This window comes from Artibeus jamaicensis, unplaced genomic scaffold, assembly GCF_021234435.1.
Source record: "Artibeus jamaicensis isolate MK-2021 breed Jamaican fruit bat unplaced genomic scaffold, CSHL_Jam_final contig_354, whole genome shotgun sequence".
Lineage (NCBI taxonomy): Eukaryota > Metazoa > Chordata > Mammalia > Chiroptera > Phyllostomidae > Artibeus > Artibeus jamaicensis.
In genome coordinates, this window is record NW_026521803.1 from 46,731,971 (window position 1) to 46,755,592 (window position 23,622).

At 51.9% G+C, this 23,622-nt stretch overlaps 1 protein-coding gene across 10 annotated transcripts in view; it reads left to right on the forward strand.

The window, feature by feature from the left end:
- The window catches only part of ATP9B (ATPase phospholipid transporting 9B (putative)), a 115,563-nt gene that overhangs the window by 73,602 nt on the left and 18,339 nt on the right, over positions 1 to 23,622 (forward strand). For all 10 annotated transcript variants that reach the window (XM_053664166.1, XM_053664164.1, XM_053664165.1 and 7 more), the window contains 6 exons: positions 3,218 to 3,378; positions 11,490 to 11,632; positions 17,211 to 17,323; positions 19,466 to 19,714; positions 22,778 to 22,939; positions 23,499 to 23,591. In XM_053664166.1, coding sequence (XP_053520141.1) covers positions 3,218 to 3,378; positions 11,490 to 11,632; positions 17,211 to 17,323; positions 19,466 to 19,714; positions 22,778 to 22,939; positions 23,499 to 23,591 — 921 coding nt within the window. The remainder of the gene's footprint in view (positions 1 to 3,217; positions 3,379 to 11,489; positions 11,633 to 17,210; positions 17,324 to 19,465; positions 19,715 to 22,777; positions 22,940 to 23,498; positions 23,592 to 23,622) is intronic.

Here is a 23,622-nt window from a genome sequence, read left to right on the forward strand (position 1 = left end):
TTTCCAAGAGTCTAGATTGCATCTTAGACAATTTGAAGAAACTTTTAAAGATGTTTTAGGGAAATGAGTATACCAATTAACTATTAATTGAAAGTTGACTTTAAAAAATATGAGTTGAAATGTATCTTCTTTTTAGTATGTGTTGTTAGAATTGGCAAGAAAAATGAAGACCACAGGTTGTGCTATAGTTTGGTTGCGGTTATATTCCAGGAAGAACCACCCCAGTTCAGAACAGGCTCCACGCAGGGATGCAGGGACCACGGGAGGGTGAAGCTGGGTCTTGCTCTGCATGGCCCCGCGTGTCCCCCATGGCGGTCAGTGCACAGGTGCTCGCTCTGGCGTGTCTGCGTGTCCACGCACCACTGCTTCTGGACTTTCAGCCGGTGTGCGCATCTCCAGAGGGAACTCTGCCTGGTCCTGGCTGCTTTGTCCCTGCACTTCCCGTTTTCATGGCTGTGATGCCAGGAAAGTGTGAGGTAGTGGGTATATGTTTTGCAAGACAGCGATTCTTTATTTTATTACAAAAAGAAGACCAACTCTGGAAGGCCCGATTAAATCATTCCTTTCACTTTTTAATGGGATTTGGATGAATAGAGCAAAATATGCACTTTGCATTCATTGATAGCATCTTTAGGTCGAGGTAATTGAGTCTTTTTTTCCTGACTGAATGAATAATGACTTCATCCGACCCTCAGCGGGCCTGAGACTTGGGCCGCCTTTGTCACAGCGGCAGGAGCCAGGCTTTGAAACATGCTCTGCTCCTCTGCCTTAATTTTTCTTCATTTTAATCCACAACCCCATTTTTCTCCATAATTCAAGCATAAACTATGTAGTAGTTGAAGGGGCGGAAATTGCAAGGTGTTCGTCCTTGCCACTCTGCTTTGTGAGTAGAGCTGATCCGTGGGCTGGGGTCCTCTGCCGCTGTGGGCACCTGTGCGTGGGTCCCCGCTGGGGCGGCTGCCAGCAGGTGGTCCAGAGAGTGCAGTGGGCCTTCCTGCAGGACATGGGGCCCTGCTGGACACTGAGGGAGGAGGGCTTCACCTGCTGTCACGCCGAGAGGCCACAGAAGCGCCTGGGGGACCCGGTGGTGCGGCTCCCTCGTGCCCTGAGTTAGGAGTTTGCCCACAAAGTGACGTAGGAGACCGCATCTCGCAGGCCTGGAGCTTCCTCTGCTGTCCCGCAGCACACGGGGAGCAGGGGTGGGGGGCTCGGGTGCGGCCTGCACAAACCCACACCCACCGGAGGAGGTCCCAGCAGCTGCCAGACCTGCATGGGGCCTCTCCAGGGGAAACAGATCCCACGCTGTAGGCGAACGTCAGTCACGTGGGGTCCCCGTGTCCGTTTCCATGGTTTCTGCCCTACGTGTAAAGGCCACGAGGTGCCGATCCGCGGCAGTGCTGGCTGCAGTTCCCGGAGAGCGAATCCGTGAGCTCGGTCAGGGAGGAAGCCTTCGGTTTGGTGATTCTTTTTGACAGTGTTTTTACGGGTGTTCATGTTGGTTTTTCCTGCTGGACTGACTGTGTCTTATGGGTAAGATCTCACAGTTTACTCACTTTTCATGACCTTTGAGTTTAGCAAAATTATATAGACATTTCCGTTTATTTGTGTAATGAATTTTCTTCACAACTAAATGGATTATGTGACAAAGTTTTGTTTTCTCTCTAACTAGAGGTTTAATGTCCCCATGAGAGTTTGTGGCAAATATTAATCCAAAACATACGTAAACTAGATAGATGAAATGTGGAAGATGCTAGCTTTTTATTGGCCAAAGTTCTGGATTTGAAAAAGTACTATAAAATAAAACAACAGTTCAGTAATTCTCAAATTTTTTAATCTCTTTTTTTAATCAAAGTTTTGGCAGTTATGTTTTCTTTTTTTAATTACTCTCTTTAAAAATTCGTACCAGAATCAGGAGAAATTCAGGTGGCCTGATGTGAGTGCCGCCTTCTGCTTGGGTCAGACAGATCAGCGTGAGCAGCTGTGTGCAGGCTGTGCCCCTGGCAGACCCTGGGGAGCCCCTGTAAGCGAGGTCGTACCAGCTTACAATGAGGAAAACGGGGCTCAAAGAGTATAAGGACGTTCCCAGGGTCACACGGTGTGTAAGCCAAGACTCAGATCCACGTCTTTAACGATGAAGAGGATGGTGATGACGATGATATAATGACACGTATCTAGGCTTACCTTCTACCTGGAGCGACGCATCGTGTCATGGAACCCAAGTCCTTGTTAGCAAGACACTGCTTAAACCTGGCCCCTGCTCCCCCCAGGGAGCTGTGCAGCCAGGGCCACCAGCCGGCCTGCCTCGTCCCTCTGCCTGGACCGCGCACCTTCTCCAACACTCAGGCCCCTCCTCCGTGCACAGTGCCTTGCTCGCTGGTCTTTCCACGGCGACACTGAGCGGAGGGGGACACTTCATCGACGTCGCCAGAGCTCGAAATGGGTGGTGTGCCTCTCAAAAGTGCTGTGTCCCCTTGGGTTGTAGAGTGAAAGGTGTTTGGGTTGCTGCTTCTACACAGAACACAACAAAAAATGACCTGATTCTCATCGACATAATTTTCACGCACCTCTTGCTCAGCTCGTCAGTAGTCCACAGAATGAACAGGAGTGTGGTGTGCCTTACTGGGAGACTCTGAAGTGTAGCATTTGTGCAAGTCACAATACAAAGTGTCTCATTACAGGCTAGATACTCTGTCCGTTGCTTTTCTTCTTAATTAGGAGTTCTTTGCAGAGAGGCTTTTGGCAGACAGGGATGACAGACATCCTGTCCTGTTCTTGGGGACCTTGAGTTGAAGAAAATCCGTGGGGTGGAGGGTACACACAGCCTTGATAGTTGTCATAACAGTGCAGGGAAAACGTATGTCTGCGTTTTCCAAGAGCTAACCAAGCCCCCAGGTCTGCTAGGCCCATCGTCTCCTGTCTCGTGTGTTCCCATGAGCTGTCACAACATCACCACACAGAGAAGCATCCGAGTCTCTGCAGCTGGACACTCGGACTGGTGGCACCTGCCTGCACATGCTGTGGGAGCATAACTTGTTCTCAGGAATTCTGCCTACATCCGTCTGAGAGGCTTCCTGGGAGAAAACAGAAGTTAGCACAGTTTTGCCTTTCATGCTAGTGAGGACTGTTGCAAAAGACTGTACAGATGTCGTCACTCATGTTCAGATGTGTCATGTTAGGGACGTTCTGCTTCTGCCCTAATTCCCTGTTTTCCTTTCAGGTGGGTTTGTTGGACGTTGAACTCAATCAGCTGACCAAAGCGCTGTTTCTGGCTCTGGTCGCCCTCTCGGTTGTCATGGTAACCTTACAAGGCTTCGCTGGGCCATGGTATCGCAATCTTTTTCGGTTCCTCCTCCTCTTCTCCTACATCATCCCCATAAGGTAGGTTGAAGACTTACTGTAAAACAAATGTCTAGTTTAATTGAATGTGATTTCGTGAAAATTTGAAAATATGTTTCTCAATATGAAAGAAATTGTCCACACAAAGGTCAGAAGGAAGGAGTCAAGAGCGCTGCTGAATCCTTAGGAATCCTTCCACAGAAAACAGTGTGTGGGAGTCGGTTTTGTGAGAATAATCTAGAAGTCTGGTATTTTATCTTGTCTAAATGTATTGATAATATAATCTTCAACAATTGGGAGATACAAGACATAAATCTGAATCTAATACAGTCGTTGTAGTTGACTGCTGATAGACATTTGTTTCTGGGGCCCTTGGGTCTGCACACAGTCGCCGACACGGTCAAGTCATCTGCATTTCAGAGCCCATGTAACATATCTGTCAAGTCAGGTAAGATGCTGAGTAAGGCCGTCTTCTAAGTATGAGAACCCATCTCACTTGAAATTGGGATACATAGAGTAATATCAGATGTTTCTCATTCAAAGACTAGTATTTACAATAAATGTATATAAGTCTGTCCATTTTATTTATTTATTTTTTTGTAAAGATTTTATTTATTTATCTTTAGAGGGGAAGGGAAGGAGAGAGGGAGAGAAACATCAATGTATGGTTGCCTTTCGTGCGTCCCCTGCTGGGAACTGGCCTGCAGGGAACCTGCCTGCAACCCTGGTATGTGCCCTGACTGGGAATCGAACCGCGATTGTCTGGTTCGCAGGCCCGAAGTCTGTCCATTTTAAAATATCTCCACAGAAGATATTTTTAAAAGATACCCTTAATATATGTTTGGAAATTTCATATGAATGAGCAATTAAACCCTAATAAATGATGCATGAAGTATGAATCCAGAATAGCAATCTTCTGTGACAGAAAATGGAATAAAACCATATGCAAGTATTGGGCACAGAGGCAGAAGCATGTCTCTATCCACAGACCGGCGTCTGTCTGTGTCACGGCTGAGTCTCTTCCTTCCCCTGCATCACGGCGATGGCGCTGTTGGCCGTCCCTGGGCGCCATTCACCGATGTGCACACCCTTCCTCTCCCTCAACTGCTGGCGTCTCCTGCACCTGTCTCTGCGGCGCAGACGGCCTTTCTTCAGTCTTGGTTCTCTTCACTGCCGCTGCTCTCACCCGGCTGCCACGTGAGCGGTCACTTTCATGGCTGCGTCACCACACGACGCAGAGGACCGGGGAGAACTCTGTGCCTCTTCTCTAGGGCCTTCCTCCCTGCAGCTGGTGGAAGCCATTAAGCAGTGTCCACGTCTCTTTGCAGTTTCTGAGTGAAATACTTCATTTCTGTGGACTGTCTCCAATTTCCTTCTTCAGTGAAATGATAATGTGAAGAGAGTTGATCCTTTCCCTTTATCAAATTAACAAAGGATTACAAAAAAAATTAATTTTAAAAATGTATTACAGTTAGGACAGTTAATGCATGAGCATTTAGAACTAAAACTAATTTTCATTGTTTTACATTTGAAACACATACATTTATACTAAAAACTGGACAAGACCTAATAATAACAGAAGGCCAGAGTGTCATCTCATTGAGTCCTGACGAACCCTGCAGGGGCTCTCAGATGTGTGCACACGCTTCTACGGACAAGTGCGCAGGTGCCCACACAGGCAGACCAGCGCATACACGCCCTTTTTCAGGCTGTCTGTACGTCTGTCTCCATCTAGTGTTCCAGCCCACAGTGTGACATCTAGTGCGCCTGAGCTTGTAGAGACTCAGCAGAGAGTGGTCGCCGCCCGGCTGCAGAGCGCCTGGGGCGCCCCACCGGGAAGCTCCCTCCTCGGAGGAGGCCGCCCGCTGAACTCCCGGGCCCAGGGGCCTGCGGCCGCCTCGGGGGGAAGGGTCAGGTTTGATTCAACCACGTTTGTTTCCCTTTGCACAGTTTCCATAAAGTATGATGAATAATATATTCCAGTATTTGTTAAACATGCTTTTCAGTGTAACCAAAGATAGGTTTTTAAATATTTTCTTGTTTTGCAAAGTGCACAATTCTGGAAAGTGCTTTTTCCTCTACTGACCTAACACTCCTAAAAGGCTTTTTAAATTTAAGAAAGTGAAGCTGTTTTTATAAAAACTTCTCTTTACAGAGTAAAATATGTTTGAGTCACCTGATAGAATTTACTGTCTTTCATGTGAAATATGACAAGATTTAACTCTTGCTTTTCCAACTAACATGAATGTACATTCCCTGAATCATCTGTGTCACACATGGCCAACGGCAGACTGTCGGTTCTTCACGGCACATGTGGGCCCCGTCGGGCCTGGAGCGGGCAGCTCCTTGTCTCTTTTGTTTTCACTCCTTTGCCTGCTTTCAAGTCCTTTCTTGCCCCGGCTAGTCTGGCTCCGTGAATTGAGCGCCGGCCTTTGATCCACAGTGTCGTAGGTTCGATCCCAGTCAGGGCACATGCCTGCGTTGCAGGCAGGTCCCCAGCAGGGGCACACGAGAGGCAGCCACACATCGATGTTTCTGTCCCTCTCTTTGTCCCTCCTTTCTCCTCTCTGGAAATAAATAATATATTTTAAAAAATAAATCAGTAAGTCCATTCGCATCCCAGCTGTGAACACTGCCTCCTCTACGCGGGGTCAGAGTTTCTCACGCTCGGGCGCAGCCCGTGGGTGACAAAGCCCTGCCTTGGCCGGGGTGTCTGGGTCTCGGGGTCGGACTCCTTGTCCTTGACCGCTGCCCAGCCCGCCACCGGCCACGCCTGGACGCCCCGGGCTCCGCTCCGAGCCTCCCACGCACCATTCACCGTTCACCCAGAGTGGACCGTCGCAGTGTGGGCGACACGGGCCAGAGTCCCCTCCAGAACCTGACGGCGCCCCTGGAGGAGGGCGCCCTCGCGCTGAGGGGCCTCCCGTCAGGCCTCGAGCGGGTGCCGCTGCGGCGGTTGAAGTGGGTGCGAGCGGGGCCCGCCCAGCCTGGTGAGCGCACCCAGCGGCCCCGGCGGGTGTGCGCAGAGGGCGGTCGCCCACGTGGGATGTGGGGGCCGACGGCACGTGACTCGCAGGGGTGGCTGCGGGCGGCCGCTCCTGGGGCCACTGTAAGGTGGCTGTGAGGGCGAAAGCGCAGCGGCATGGCCTGGAGGGCACAGACGCGTCCCCCAGCTTCTCCCGTCGCGCGTCCGGACTGTGGTGCACCTGGGCGCCGGGGCAGGGCTCGGGTCGGTCGTCCCGTGGTCCAGAACACCCGTGGTCCAGAATACGGAACCTCGCCCGGCCACTGCGGGCTCGTGGGAGCAAGCCTCCCATTTCTCGAGGGCGGTGTTTTGCGACCAGGGGTCACTCTGCGTCGTGTAAGGGGCCCTTCCGCCCACCCCACGATGCGGTGGCCTCTTACCCCGGAAGGAGTTTTCGCGTCCTGTTTCCCTCCGGTGTCGCAGCGCCTTTTTCAGGCGGACTCTTGCCCTCGGGCGTGGGCCCGGCCGTAGCCCCTGCTGCGCAGGCAAGTCTTCCCTTGTCTCGCTGCGAGTTGTTTTTACATCGTAGTTTTATGACTGCTTTATCTCCTGTTTTTCATTCTGTAACATCTAAATGTGATAAGCAGACTTTGTGGACTTTCCAGTGTCCTGCCCGACCCTTGTGCTTTGGCGGCGGGTTGGCTGTGCGGCGACTCTCGCCTTCCGTGCGCGTGGGTGCGGCTGCACAGGCGCGAACCCCCTCCTCGCGTGTTCCTGTCGAGACCCTGCCAGTCTCGTGAAGGACACTGATGGGTCCTCTCTTGTTTTCGGTTCTCGAAGGTTTTGTTTAAGTCGTAAGCAGGCATTTTGGGGGCATTTACATGGGGGAGGGGGTGCTTTGCGAGCCTGAACTGTTCGCTGTGTAAAAATGTTGGGCAGAGTTGATTTCTTTAGTAGTGTAAATATATTTCTTATAATTTAAACAGTTGACTTTAGCGGTTAGAAAACTTGATTTCAGGTTTTTTAAATGTTTTTCTTGAGTCAGTTTTGCAAAGTTACAGCTTTTAAAGAGCATGTCAGTTGCACTGGAGTACTCGGGTCCATTCAGAAAGCCCCGCGTCACGGCGGAAGCGGCGGGAACGGGCCTTCCGGTTCCGGGCGGAGCCCCGCCTCTGCCAGTCGGTGCACGTATTTCTTCCTTCCTCCCGCCGTTAGCTTCTATTACCTTTACTGCTTAAGATAGATGCTTAACTCACTAGTTTTCCGCTCTCTTTTCCTTTTTCTGGATGTGCAGTTGAAGCTATAAATTTCCATACGAGCACTACTTTAGCTGCGTTCCAAAAGTTTTAATAGTTGTATTTTTGACAGAAGGTTTTTTAATTTTCACTGTGATTGCTTCTTTGACCCACGGTGATTACTTAATCTACAGACATGTTTGAATTTCCTGCGTATGTCTGTTTGCTTCAGTTGGTGGTTGTCAAAGAACGTTCCCCTCGTGTTTCAGGTCTGCGGAACTGCGCAGACTGGGTCCAGGGCCGCGCTCCATCTTCCGAACGTTCTGAGTGTCCTTGTGGAGCGCTCACGCCCTGCCCTGGCAGCTGCTGGCGCCCGTGTGTGTTCAGTAGGTCAGCACGGTTGGGCCTGGTCTTCAACTTCTCTGCCTAATACAACAGTTGTTCAGTTGTGAATTGGTCCGCTGTTCCTTGGAATTCTGTCTGGTTTTGGTATTATGTATTTTTGTGGCTTTAGTATTGGGTGTATACAAATTTAAATTGTGTATTTCTGCTGAATTAAGCATTTTCTCATTATAAAGTGACTTTCTTTATCTCTGCTGAAGCTTTTTGCATTAAATTCTACTTTCCTTTATGTTAATATAGCAGTGCCAGCTGGCTTTAATTTGCTTGGCATGTCTTTTTCTTTTGTCTTTGTACTGTCAACATCCCTGTATATTTATTTTTATATATTTACATATGTATGTCTCCTATAAATAATACATTTAATTTTTATCTACTCTGATAGTTTTTGTGCATACACAATCTTATAATACTGTTATATTTTTAGTTAAAACTATCATTTTTTTTACCTCACGTTTTTAATATGACTTACCTTCCCTACATATTTCTACTTTCTTACCATTGTATTTTTTTTATAATTTCACTTTTTTCTAGTAGTTTGGGAGTTTATAAAGGGTTTCTGTTCTTCTAATAGTTATCCTAGAAGCTAAAAGCATTATTTTTAATTTATCAAAGTCTGAAGTTAATCATTTCCATTACCATCACCTTACACCATTTAACTTCACCTACCACTTCTGGCCTCTGCCATTTTTGCCATTTATCCTCATTCTAGTTATCCTTAAGCCCTGTAAATACTGTTTGTACATTCTCTATTCATTTTGATTTACCCATGGTTTTGTTTTTCATTTTGTCTTACATTTCAAACCTTCCATATAGAATAATTTTCCTGTCAAATTTCTTCTTTAGTTTTTGTTTAATGTTGATCTTTATTGGGAACTATCTAGATTTGTGCTTGGCTTGCCTTCTTGAAAAAATTCACCTGTGTATGGATTTCTACATGCCACATTTATTCTCTTTTGGCTTCCACGTTGCTACTTAGTAGCAGTCTTGACTGTCTGCTCCTCCCCCGCTCTTCGCCCCGCCCCTCCCAGGGGCTCCTAGGCTCCTTCCGCCGCTGCACCTCTGCACAGAAGGCCCTTTCTGTGTCATGCTGGGTATTCACTGGGCTTTCTGAGTCTGGAGAGGGGTGTCTTTCATTCATCCTAGAAAGTTTCACTCATCATCTGTTCAAGCACTGCCTCTGTCCCATTCTGTGTCCTCTCTTTGGGGACATCCGTTCATGGCCCCTGATTGAGAAAGGAGGCACTTCTGCCAGGCCTCCACCTTCGACCTCCCGATCTTCAGTGTCCCTGCCCTCGCAGGGGGACTGCTGGGACGTGCAGACTCCTGGCAGCAGGCGCGATCTTGGGAAGGAGGTTTGTGGTCACTTCCCTCGCTGGTAACGGGTTTAAATTTAGCCTGGGAAGTCTTCACTGTCTAGTCAGTTCTTTGTTTCTTTTAAGAACTAAGGAAATATTTCACATGGCCTTTCCTGTTGTTTTCAGTGGCAACACTGATCAAATAAAATAGCCTGCTTTTACCCAGGGTCGCAGAGCTGTCTTGAAATTCTTATATGAAGAAAATTACACAAATTTGAATAAAAATTTCTGATTCGCTTCCATGGCAGTACTTGCCAGGGGTAAAATTTTGAGTTCTCAGATGAGATAAAACGGCACCTGTGCCATTTCTGTTAAATGACAGTTTCCAGGAACAGGTTTTGATAAAGCCATGGAGACAGCAGGTGCTTCCTTTCTCTCAGATCAGCATCTGAAGTCCCGATGCACAGGGCGCAGGCGACGACCTCGGTCGCACCTGAGTGGCATGGCTGTCCCGGAGCTGCTTCACCCGCCCTGACCAGTTCTGCGGGTCTCGGGGTGACGGGCCGGTGCTCAAGGGTGGCACCGCGCGGTTTAAGAGAATGCGCCTTGGTTTACTCAGGGTCCAGGTCACCCGAGACACAGGTAGAAGGTGAAACTGTTCGGGAGAGAAAGTGCCACCGTTACAACGATGCCCCATTCTGGAGTTAGCGTGTGCTGTCTCGCCACGGTGGGCGCTCCTCAGCCCACCAGGTCATCCACATAGTTTGCTTTGGTTTCTTACTGGGACCCGTGAGGGGCCCAGCCGCCTCTGGCTCAGTGACCGCAGAGAGTCACAGGGGACTCTCACTTCGCTTGGATCGGGTTTGTGGTTGACCACTTCACAGTTGCTAAATGAGTGGAAAATATGTCTGGTATCTAGTGCTTTATAATCTATTCCTATAATTCTCAGAGTAGTAGGTTTATTATACCTTTTTTACTCACAAATGTTATGATAAAGTTCAAGTTGAATTGAGGTCTGTGTTTTCAAATTCTAAGAAATTTGAACATTACTGAAAAGTAAGCTAAATATAATTGCTTTGTCAACTTATGGCTTGAAGTTTGAACTTCTAGAAATTTCACCACTGAAGAGCAGCTGGGTCACACTCACACGGACGCTGGATCACAGCACACAGTGAGAGTCAGAGTAGGCTCCTGCTCAGGGTCGTCTCTGCGGAAGACACTCCCCTCAGTCTCAGTCTGCTACCTGTCACTGAGGGGTGGCTGGCTGCAGGCTGTTACCAACCCAGGGTGGCCTCTGTTCTTCCTTCGGTCCTCGAAGGCCTTGTAGACTTGTAGTCGATGGTGCGCGGTCACACCACGGCACTGCATGACGTGGTGAGCTTTCACCGCTCCGCAACCTGGGTGGGCATCGCATTGAACTGTCCATCCTTCACGACTGGACGGGAGAGGCAGGGGATGACTGAGTCAGAGGAGCACAGGTGTGTGATGTGAAGAACACGGGGCACTCCAGGGGACAGAGGCACACAGATTGGCTGTGGGCTCGGGGAGGTGCTCAGGGCCCGGGCTGAGGCGGGCACAGTGCTGCCGCAGTGGCCCTGCCCAGCATCCAGGTCCCCACCACGGTCTCACCTCCCAGAGCTGCCTGCCCGGTGGGAGCCAGTGGCCCTAAGACTCTAACACACATGCTTAGGGCACGGCTATTGCCTTACTCCTGAAACGTCTGCATGAAGCCTCAGCCTGGCTGGAGCCGCGCTCACCACGCAGACCAAGGTCTGCACCGGCCTCCACAGCCCTTCTGTCTGCACTTCCCTTCCAGCCTGCGGCTGTCTGTTCCTTGCAGCCAGCTGGTCATAAGACCTGGCTCAGCTGCTGCACCCTCCCAGACCCAGTTCATGTCGCTCACTGAAGCCCTTCACTGTGGGAAAGCATCGTGTTTGCTCCTGTCGTAAAACAAGACCCATTCCCAGTGTTCGCTTCCACTGGGACCCAGCCCGGCCCCCTGCCCCGTGGGAACTGACAGCTGCCCTCTCTCTCCCTGTCCCGCGTCGCGGACCCCGAGTACCAGGGCTCCTCTGGCACATGGAATGGGTTGTGGACTTACAGCACAATAAATTCACTTACTTGAAAGTCTGAAAGTCAATGTTATTTATGTAAAGTGAAAGATAATGTATATAAATAGGTTTATGTGGCATCCATGAAGGTGGAAGTAATCTCAGGGTTGAATCCCACTAACCAGGCAATGGTTTTACTTGACAGTTTGCGTGTGAACTTGGACATGGGCAAAGCAGCGTATGGGTGGATGATGATGCGGGACGAGAACATTCCCGGCACGGTCGTCCGGACCAGTACCATCCCTGAGGAGCTGGGCCGCCTGGTGTACCTGCTGACGGATAAGACAGGTACCACCCGGGTGATCGGGGTTGGGGGCGGGGCAGGTGTGTGTGGGCGTGCAGCAGCTTTGACCCCTGTCTAGAGTTTCTCAGACGACACTCTTGAAGACTGGCACACAACTCACCGTCATGTTCCAAAATGCACAGTATCGTCAGAAGTAGCAAAACATTAAATGCTTAGATATATAAATGATATTTCGTTATTTCAAATTTTCTACAGCCTTACAGTTGTTTTATTTAACTGCCTTTTTACACTTCTCTACTGGCTTCTTAAGAGCAAAAATTGCCTGTTTATTATAGAATGACACTTGTGCACTATTAGAAGAAACTAAAAATAAGATACATGAGTCTAACGTTTTAACAACTTCACTCTCCTAAGGAGCCTTACGCTACAGGTCATTTATCTCACCGTGAGGCTTCATGCCCAAAATTCTCTTTGTCCTTTTTTTGTTTTTTTCTTCTTTTCACCACAGAATTCTTGTCAACCTGTAACATAGTAGATAAAAATAAATTGAATCCAGCACTATAATAAAAGCCATACCTAAGAGTTAAAATCACTCCTTGATTTATTGGCTTATGATTTAAATTTCAAGTGATTATTAATGAATTAGAAATAAAATATTTGTATAAGTGGTAAAGAAGATATGTCTGAAACAAACTTCAGCATTTTAAATACAGTGTTAGGAAGACCTTCACCGCGGTCGGAGAAGAAGGACCTGTAACAGCAGCCAGTTGCTCTGGCCGTTGCAGCAAGACAAGAACCAGCAATATGACGAACAGCAAGAAAGAAGAAGCAAACGCTTGCCGGTGTAACGACCGGCCGTGGGAGTCCCCGGCAGGAGAGCAGTGGAGCTCAGGCTCCAGACCCAGCGGCGCAGGGGCCCCTTCCTCGCAGAACAGACGGGTGAACAGCGCCGTTCCCTGCAGCCTGAGTCCACCAGAGCACGCCCGCCGCTGCCTGGGGTCATGTGCCCAACGACCAGATGTCACAGTGAAACAGGAAAGGAGACCCACACATGCGAGATACCCTGCGTCCCTGTGTGAGAGTCCCATGCTCACGGCAGTTTGGTCAGGCCTGACATTGGGCTGTGGCTCCCCTCCAAGTCTGTCCTGGGTGGGTGCTGCGAACGGCAGAGGTGGGTGGTGCTCGTGAATCAGACTCACTGGGAAAGGCCTGAGGGCGGAGGGCCTTCCGAGTTTCCCTTCTCAGCTGCATCGAGATGGTGGGAAGAAGTTTAAAGAATAAATCTGAAAGCATGGAAAGCAAGCAAGCTATGTCTAAGGATCCAGAAATGGAGTTATTCCTGGAAATAGTTTGAGAGAGCAGCCAGAGCAAAGCATGCCCGAACTCAGAACAGCTCTGCAGTGTGAGAAGAGAGATACTGAATGTAGAGCTGGTAGGTGCCTGGTATAAGGCCTGAGGAGTCCTCACTGTCCACTGTTCACAGAAGAAACCACCCAGCGTACCAACCAGGCAGCCTGGATGCCGTTGACAAATATAATCAGAAACCAAGAAACACCAGCAGGAATCAAGGGACCAATATGAACAAGCAAGCTCTTCCCAAAGAAAATGAATCAGTGGTTTTTACAAAGAAATCCAGAAGAACCAACCCTGGCCTGGTAGCTAAGTTGGTTAGGGCATTGTCCTGATTTGCCAAGGTGGTAGGTTCTATTCCCAGTCAGGGCACATGCAAGAATCAACCAGTGGATGCACCAGTCAGCAGGACAGCAGATCAACGTCTGGTGCTCGCTCGCTCTCTCTCTTTCTCGCTCTCTTTCTCCCCAACTCCCCCTCCTTCCTCTCTCCCCCCTTCCTCTCCTTCTCTCTAAAATCAATAAGTAGCCCTGGCTGGTGTAGCTCGGTGGATTGAGTGCGGGCCTGCGAACTAAGGGATCAAGGTTCGATTCCCAGTCAGGGCACATGCCTGGGTTGCAGGCCAGTTCCTGGTGGGGGACGCACAAGAGGCAACCATACATTGATATTTCTCTCCCTCTCTCCTTCCCTTCCCCTCTAAAAATAAATGAATAAAAATTTAAAAAATAAAATAAAATCAATAAGTAATAATTTAAGGAAAACTATCAGGAAAATGTTCAGAATTATAAGAGCTTAGTTACACATATGAGCTCAATGTCAAGTCTAAGCTACATTTCTGTATACCCACAGCAGTTGGGACACTAAATTGGAACAGTGCCAGTCAGAATGGTAACAGAAAGTATAAAGTAATTAAAAAATAAATTGAAATAAGAAAGGGGTGGGAGTAGGTCTCCTCCCCGAGGCAGGTGGCCTCAGGTCCGGGTGCCCAGGCACTCGGGGGACAGTGTCGCTGTGGCGTTTGTCAGGGCCACGCCGACTGAATGGTGGGTGTGCAGGTGGACCCCAGTAGTTACTGTGTCACCGCCACCAGAGGACTAGGCTCAGTCCTCGCTGGGACTCTGTAGAAGGCATCTGTCCATACAGTCAGGTGGGGGCTGTGTACAGACCTGGGGTCGCACCCTGCTCCCTCAGGAACGTGTGCATGTTCCTGGGCAGCTCCCGGCTCCGAATGAGCCGTTGTTGGGGACAAGGCCCTGTGGTGGGGTTCGTGCAGCAGGAGGGGCCGGGATGGGTGTGCACGGGTTTCTGTCCACCTGTGAGTCACAGTCGGGTTTCAGAACCTCCGACAGCCCTGGAACAGGCGCCCGTCGGGTGTGGACTCATGCACACGGTCTTCCCAGAGATGGAAGTCACCTGCTCTACTTCTATGGCTTCTCTAGTCACAGAAAACATCCAGGTCGTAGTGGCTGCTGAGGTGGCCTCCCTCATGAAGCAGCAGTGGGTCTGGCCGGTGGTGGCCGGCAGATGGAGCGTCCGTGTGGGTGGGGTCAGTTTGCAGGCCTCTCCCCGGCGCACCACCGTCGGCCAGATCAGAGTGGCAGGTCCAGGAGACGCGGCACCCAGTGACCAGGTCGGTTTCCTCCTGCAGACAGGAAGGCGGGGGGCTGTTGTTAGGCCTGATTGGCGTGCACGTTTCTGGTAAGATCTGAAACTAATGATGTTGCCATAGCGACGATCTGCAGCCACCAGTGCGTGAGGCGTGCAGCAGTTCACGCGGCAGGAGCCGACATCTGTGAGTTGCCAGGGTGCGGGGCGCATGGACGCTGACCCAGGGAGCCAGCAGTCTTCGCAGCGAGTGGTGCTTGGACAGCACCCAGCAGAGCAGGAACGCGCTTGCCCATCCCGTGCCGTGTGCCGTGGCGAGCTTGGAGTGGAGCAGCATTGGAATGGGTGTTTTTACATCGTTCCTCCTCAGAAACTGCTCGGAGTTTGTTTTCCACTCCATTCTTCCCAGCTCTATTACACACCGAATAAAGGCCTCTTAGGCGCCTCCCTAAATGCAAAGCTTTGTAAACGTGACCCAAGAGGAGAAGGAAGTAACTCAACCTGGCTTCAGGGATCTTTTAAATTATTTTAAACTAAATGTGTAAATGCAGTGATGTATTCAGCATTTTAGCCTCTGCTCGTATGTGTCTGTGGTAACTGGGATTTTTGTGCATGCGTGGAGATTTCTGCAAACGGTAGCGAGAAGCAAAGTGTAACAGCACAGCCGGAGTTGGGAGTCTTAGAACCTGAAATGCTGTCACCAGGCTGATTGAGGAGAGCTCCCTGGAGTGATGTAGTGATGTGACCGTCACTCTGCAGCCTCAGATTTACTGTCTGGAAGTTGAGCCGGATGGAGTCATTGTGACAGTGTGTCTCTGGTTTGGGGAGACATCTGGTGTCCACAGGATTTACTGCATTCTGGATGCCAGGGCTCTGTCTTCTGTAATCTCTCGTAAAGGATGCTCCGGAGAAAACCATCTATCATGTGACTCAGACGTAGGATACTTTCCACCCACTGAATTTACAGGCCCAGGAGCAGATGGCAGACGTGCCTCCTGACCAAGGGTCTGTGATGCTGCTTCTCTCCAGCCTCTGTCCTGTGCGGTTGACAGCAGGCCTGGAGCCAGCAGACCGTGAACCACACTCCGCCCTGGACAGGTAGCAGCACTCAAGTCCATGGTCGCAGAGAGAGACAGGAGGGAGCCTTGGGGTCGGGACAAGACCTTGAAGTCCACACTCAGCCAGGCCGAGCCTGGCCTCCAAGACAGCTGGGACCACAGCCCTGCAGCTGGACACGGATGTGTGCATCAGGCCACATGATGTGGGAGCTCAGGAATGGGTGCTGGCTGTCCATCTTTCCGTCCCCACAGTCACTGGCAGACAGAGTGGGCGAGCCTTTGCGTTCCTGGGTTTTGATTCTCACATTGCCCTGGGAATGTCTTGCTCTTTGGCCTTGGCTACAGGTATGTCCTGTGCATGTACCTTACTCCCCCCCCACAGCAAGCACAGCACCCACTTGCCATGGGCGTCTCCCAGGCAACGGTCCACGTATTAGGTGGTGGTGGTGGTAATTAGGAAAGTGGGACCTTGGCAATAATAAGACATCCAAAATCATTTTTCTCTCCAATCAACTCAATTTCTAAAGCAGAATATCATGAGTGCCTAGGAAAACAATTAGTATTTTGTGGGTGTTTTGTAGCCCTGTGAAAAGCCCAACTTCAGTTGTCAAGCACTGGCTGTAGGTCTGTTCCTACCCACGGTTCAGTCCCTCAGCATCGGGGTGACCGCGTAGGGGACCGTGACGCACGTGCTGAGAAGCCTGGGCCAGCCAAACAGGACCTGCTGGACGTCCTTGTGGGCCGCAGCTCCCGGGGCCACATCACTTCCCTGAAAGCAGCAGGCAGAAGGCACACGCGTCTGTCACAGTGTGCTTTACGGGAAGTGGTGCGTGGGATGTGCTCGGGGTCTCTCTGCAGAGACCTATGTCGTTCAGCGTCTTAACACACTGGGCTCTGAAACCGCAGCGTCGTCTCGTGGCGCCTGCTTGTGCCCTTTCAGGAGGAAGCCGGAACGAAGTGTTCCCGGCAAGGTGCTCACGCAGCCACGCCCAGAGTGACCACCTGGCCACCGGGGGCCGTCGAGCCCACGGCTGCTCACTCAGCTGATGCGCAGGTGCCTCCCTGCCTGTCACCTCCTGCTCTCCTTCCACCTGCTTCTGTTGAATGAAAAATGCTCCATTTTTCAAAATATTTTTTAAACCTACAGACACACTAATTTAGGGCGAGTTGTCTTGCTTGGGCAGTGCTCTGTGTATAATCTGCAGTTTTATGCCTGTCTGTCCAGAATGGGCCAGAGCTGTGTGTGTGCCAGACAGCGGGCCTCAGCTGACGTCCACAGGCTAGAGAGGGTGCAGCCTTCTGGGTCACTGGGCCACACGTAAATACACAAATGCTAATGAAAACTGATGCAGCCTGTAGGCTGCAGGTTGGACGCGCCAGCACGAGACTGTCTTCGTAGAACTGGGGTCCTTCCATCGTAGCCATTGAAGAGGGTCTGGCGTGCTGGGGGGAAACATCTGTCCTCACTAGTGAGATGAGAACAGCAGCAGATAAAACGTCAGGAGACTTATGTCACAGAGTAGCAGGTGGTGGCAGTCGAGGCGTGTTCAGAGGGACGGAAAGTCACAATCTTGATGAGCCACCTGTGTGCCTTTGTCTTCTGTCACAGGGACCTTGACCCAGAACGAGATGGTGTTCAAGCGGCTGCACCTGGGCACTGTGTCCTACGGGACAGACACGATGGACGAGGTCCAGAGCCATGTCAGGAACGCCTACGCGCAGGTGAGCTAGCGGCTCTGCGGCCGGCACGGGCTGCCTGAGCATCCTCGGACTGCTGCTGCCCGCAGCTCAGCGCGCCACGGCCTCCGTCTTCCGTTCTGGTTCGAAAATCACAAAGTGGACTCAGGCTAATTTTAAACAGACATTGCCACGCTGTAGAATCAGGCAGGGCACAATGGCCTTGAATCACTTGCTCCTGTTAAAGTTTCTTAGTGAACTTGTAAGAATTATTCAGTTAAGATAGTATCTTAGGGATACTAAGTAGAATGCTTCATCAAATGTGTCTTAACCATCCCTCTATTTTTTTTCAGAGTTCGTAAGACTTCCTTGTACATTCTTTCACTTCTTCACCTTTTCAATAAACAGAAGTAGACAGTACGGTTAGGGGCCCAGGTATCTGCTGTCTGCGTCAGCGGGCACCGCGCACTGCCGACCTGTCCTCCTCCTTCCCCGATGGCTTCCCAGTGACACACCCCGTCCCCCGTTCCTGCACGCTGCGTTGGCACAGGCTGGACGGACGCGGGCGTGCGGCTGTCCCGCCCTGTCAGAGCTCAGGGTGGTCAGGCCCGTGTCGGTGCCGAGAGCCCCTCTCCCCTGCGGCTCCGGCGGCACCGACCGCGCTTCTGAGGTGCTGGCCATGCACACGGCCTCCGACGTGTGCATTCCTCACGCAGAGCCGCGCGCTGCCCCCGCTCAGGCGTCACTCGTTGCCACGGAGCACTGTGTTCTCTGGGGTGTTTATTCACGGGAGAAAAATCTAGAGTCTTCTCCCCCCTCCTAGCAATCCATGCTGGCATTGAACATACCGGGTGACATTTGCTTAAAAAATTTGTATTTTCCAAGAATATGAACAGGGTCGTACTAGCTCCAAGTAAGTGATTTTACTAAAAACACTGAAAGTAGAAAACATGAGACATATAAAAATAGCAAATATTTAATACTTTTTCCATTTAAGAAGAGTTTAAAAGCCCTTTTTGCCGAAAGCTGTTCTGATTCACTGGGTGGACCGTGCTTTCACGTGGAACTGATGCTGCTGCTGGCGCTGTGTGTCGTTGAGATGCCCAACGACTGCTGGCTCAGCGGCACCGAACACGGGTCTTCTGTCACCTGACTGTGCTCCCCCACTGGAGGAATCTGGTGACAGAGGGCGTACTCCCTAGTGGAGTTTGTGGGAAATCGAATCACACCGCCAGCGGTGAGCTATCATGGTCCGGAGGCGGAGGGCAGCAAGGCTCTGCTCAGCGGCGGTGCGGAGCGGGCGCAGATGTGGGGCTGACGGGCACCAGCTGCGTGGGGAAGCCGAACCCTCCCTCCGACAGCACTGTAATTTGATGGGCAGAGTCGTCACGGTTCAGTGGCTCTGCACGCCCGTCCAAAAGCCACAGACTTGGTTTCTAAGGAGGGTTGTCAGGAGGGAGCCGGAAGTGACTGAAGAGCATCTGACAAGTCCCGTGGGGTCAGGGGGTGTGTCCCCTCCCCCTTCGCCAAGCAGGAGGTGAAGAATGCAAGTCATCCGCTGGGCTGGTGGGCTGAGGCCCCTGAACGCAGCTGAGTGTGCTGAGACCCACGCGAGGTGCGTCGCTGCCTCGGGAGAGCAGGGTCCCAAGATGCGGCGTGGGCTCCTTCCCGCTCAGGACGCAGCGGTTCCCTCTGGGTCACTCCGATCCACAGCACTGGACACTGACTTCGGAGAAGGTTGCAAGCTGGGTTGATTTATGGTGTCCGGCAGAGATTTATAGCACACCAGGTAGAACATTTGTGAAGAAAACCCAAAGAGGGCGCATCATGCATCATCCTATCTTGTTCTCAGACTCACTCTGCTTTCAGAAGCAGTGAATAAACAGCAGTTATGAAGGACCTAGCAAACATATGCCACCATTAGAGTGGACCTAGTGAGAGGGGACTGTCAGATGTTGGGCATTACAGCGACCGTGTGTGGGTGCTTGGCCAGGGAACCCCTCAGCACTTGCCCACAGGCGGATGCGGACTGACCCCACCGGCACACAGCGTGCAGGAGGGCGCCAGAGGCAGCCGGGGGGTCAGATGAGGCTGCTTTTCTGCCCCAGCCAGTCAGCCTGTAGAGATGGTGGGAGCTCCGGTGTCCGCTCTGCTTTGTCCCTGATCCCCTGCCTTCCTGTTTCACAGTTGCACTCTCAAGCTGGCGGAAACAGTACCAGTTCAACTCCGCCGAGAAAAGCCCAGCCTTCAGGTCCCAGAGTTAGAAAAAGTGTGAGCAGTCGTGTCTACGAAGCAGTGAAAGCCATTGCCCTCTGCCACAACGTGACGCCCGTGTACGAGTCTCGAGGTGGCGTGACGGGGGAGACCGAGTACGCGGAGGCGGACCAGGACCTCAGCGACGAGAACCGCACCTACCAGGCCTCCAGCCCCGACGAGGTCAGTCAGCCGCCCGCAGAGTCGTGTGTCCCACAGTGTGTCCCACCGTGCTGGCCGAGGTGCGGGTGGGTGCGCTCTGGGGCGGGCAGGGGGCTCTGACAGTGTCTGAGCAGCAGCCTGTGGAGTGAAGCCGGTGAGAGCCCTCCGCGTCCGTGAGTTCGTCCTGATGTGTCCGCGTGGCACGGCACACCTGAGTCGCTCACAGCGGGGTGGGGGCAGGCTGGTGCCCCTCAAGTCCACAGGCTGGCCGGTGCCCGCGTCGGACTCATGCACTGAAGGTGCTGAGGCTCGGGCCTGTCGGACGAGCACGTCCCTCCGTCCCGTCTCCAGGTGAAGCACTGGGTTTGCTGATCATGTCTCCAGTTACTTTTCCAGCATTTTAAAATGAAGTAATTTTTAAAATCTATGGGAGACAAAAATTATAGAATCTTAAATATGGAAAGACTTAATTAACCTTGTATCATTCTTTGGTTTTTAGGTTGACAAAAATTTAATATTAAATTAATATGCCCAATTTTTATATAGTCTTAGTATACTTTATGTATAGTTTCCTTATACACTTTTTCTTTCTCTTTTTTAATTAAGATTTTATTTATTTTTAGAGAGGGAAAGGGAAGGAGAAAGAGAGAGAGAGAGACACCAGTGTGTGGTTGCCTCTCACATACCGCCCACCGGGGACCTGGTCTGCAGCCCGCGCCTGTGCCCTGACTGGGAGTCAGACCAGTGACCCTTTCAGTCCACAGGCCTGCACTCCATCCACTGAGCCACACCAGCCAGAAACTTACATACTGTTCTACTTTGGGTTCTTCAGAATTCTGTAAAGTGATCAAACCAGCGATGGCAAATACTTAAAAATACCTATCATAGGTGTACCATGTTACCCACCAAAAGGCAATACAAATTTTGACGAAAATACATAGGATTTTTATACGTGGTAACGCTTTGAGTCTTAAATTAGAAAGTCACAATAAAGGGGATATCCTTGATTCAGAGATTACTACAACTGAGTAGAAACTGCTAATCTTACACTTAAAATGGTACCTTCCTAAAATTTCTTTGTACTGTGGAAATTCGACAGTGATTAAGAAGCGGCAGAGCACTGGGAAGTCCTGCAGGGCGTTAGTGACCTGCAGGACACTCCTCCCACGGTTTCCGTCTGGAAGCGGTAACTGTCGTCCTGGTTTTCGAGGGACCGTTTGGACACAGCATTTGTCCGGCCCTGGAGTCTGCGAACAGTTGTCCAGAAATGTTGGATTTGCTGCTGTGTATAGGATTCATCTTCTAGAAAAGGAGAAGAGCGATCTTACTGGAATAGCTCACAAAACAGACAGTAGCACATGTTTGCTCATTTCATGTCTTTCCCACAGAAAGGGGAGGAGTCTCAGCTCCTGGTTGAGAGCGGAGCTTCGGGTTGGCGAAGGGGAAGGGCAGGTGTCCTCCCGAGCAGCGGCCTCCCTGGCGGCCCACCCAGCCCCGCTGGTGCACCCTGAGCAGGCCTGGGGCTCACCCATGGACTGGGCTCTGTCTTGGCCAGAGACCATGCTGCAGCCGGGGGAGCACGTCTTCAGACCGGCCCAGTGGCTTCAGGTGCGGAGCAGGGGCCACCTCCACAAGGGTGCCTCATGTCTTCAGTGCACCCACCGCCGTGGAGGGTCGGGGTCGGAGCCTCCCCCGGCAGCGCAGCTCTCCCAGCCAACCTCTGGGCCAGTTGGACACTGGAACCTGGCCACGTGTGTTCTGGGGGTGGCTCGTCAGGGACAGGGTGCTGCTTGGAACGAGCGACAGCAGCCCGACGGCCCGGGCGTGCAGATCAGCTAACGGTGGCTGTAGTGGTGCAACCGGAATGCATGTTTCTAAATGTGGAGGAGCGTGTGCGTGGCCCAGGGAGCCGTGGCAGGTCGCAGGGCAGACGGGGCCGGGGGCGGTGGCTATCAGACCTGCTGAGAGGTCGGGGCAGGGGGCAGACCAGAGGAGACATGGCCGTGGAAGGACCCTCGCCTCTGAGGCCCAGGGCAGGGTCATAGGAACTGGCTCCTGGGTCTCTCCCGGGTCAGGTTCAGGTGAAGAGCCTGGTGGGGAGGACACTGGAGGGCCCCTCCCCGACCCCTTCCCTACAGGGACTCATTTCTGACTCTGACTGAAGTTACTGAGAAGACAGAACCCGTGTCACTGTCTCCTTCCCCCTGCTTCTCTGACATTACCCTCTCCCTGCAGGTGGCTCTACCAGGCAAACTTCAGAAATGTCCCAAATTTACGAAAGGTGAATCCCAGTGCACTGAGTGCACGCGAAATAAAATGAAGCTGTGGTTCAAAACTGTACAAACCGCTCTGGCTGGTGTGGCTCCGTGGATTGAGCACGGGCGGCGAACCAAAGGTTCGCCAGTTCGATTCCCATCAGGCACACCCTGGGTTGTGAGCCGGTTCCCGAGGTTGGGGGCATGTGAAAAGCGACCAGGCAGTGATGCTTCTGTTCCCGCTCTTCCTCCCTTTCCCTCTCTAAAAATAAAGTAAATAAATAAATAACCCTATGTAAACAAGGATGTGTCTTCAGCACAACACAACTATCCTCACCTCTTGACCTTCTTGCTGAGACCCTAGAAAGTGTGTGGGAAACAGACATCCCCACCGTGGGTGGGTGGCGCACACGTGGACCCAGCAGCTGCGGAGCGATCAGTCCCCAGTTCCTCTCTTACTTTAGAAAAAGGTCAGATGGACCGAGGGATTCGGGTGGAATCAGAAGGGACCTTGGAAGCCTGCCCCGCGCCGAGCCTGCCAGCGGGGCTGCGTGGGCCGCCCAACACTGGCCCCTGCAGCCGGCAGAGCGGCGTGCGGTCAGCCTCGCCTTTGTCTTGCGAAGCGAGCCCGGGGGCTCTAACGCCCTGCTGGTGGCAGTCTCGCAGAGGTGACCTTAAAAGGGAACATCTGACATGGCCACAGAAACACCCAGGTTCTCAGCACAGCAAGTTGTGCGAGTCAGTCACCTCTCGGAAAGCTTTTTGGTGCCAGCCTGTCACTCTCCCTCCGGGGAAGGCGGTGGCCTCACTTCTCGGTGGCTGCCTCCAGGTGGCCCTGGTGCAGTGGACGGAGAGCGTCGGCCTCACGCTGGTCAACAGAGACCTCACGTCCATGCAGCTGAGGACGCCCGGCGGCCAGATCCTGACCTACCGTGTCCTGCAGATGTTCCCCTTCACCTCAGAGAGCAAGCGGATGGGCATCATTGTCCGGGTAGGTGCCACCCGCCCCCACGCGGGGGCTTCTCTGCACCAGTGACGGACACTGAGGAGTGGGGCCCTCCTGGGGCGAGTCAGACGGCTCCTGTGGTGGCCCGAGCGGCACCCGTCCAAGCCGCCGCTTCCTCAGTTGGCTTTGTGTCCAGCAGCGGGTGTGTGCCAGCAACTTTAACATAAGCACGATTCAGGACCATGCAGTTGCTGAGATACAGCCCCTTAAATTTTTTCCCAGATGCCAAAATTCTGTATCAGAAGTTGGCTGAACAAGAAAGCTTATTCAGTCAGACAAGGAAAAGTAGAGCGGATTCATGCTGACCTCACAGCCAAAGGTCAGCCCAAGGCGACATCCAGTAACCCTTCTTCCAAGAACAGCATGGTGTCTCAGGACGTGCAGCTGTGTCCTCGTCCTCTGCTGCCCGGGATCGGGGCGTGGAGCAGCACGGAAAGGGGGTTGAGCTGCTTGGCACAGGGGGCCCTGCCCAGAGAGCGCCACTCTGAGCCCCTCGGAGCCATGTCCCTGCCTGAGCACACCTGTTTGTCCCCCGTCCCTGCAGGACGAGTCCACGGCAGAGATCGCTTTCTACATGAAAGGTGCCGATGCCGTCATGGCCACCGTCGTCCAGTACAACGACTGGCTGGAGGAGGAGGTAACCACCGCTCTGGGTACCAGTGTGTGGG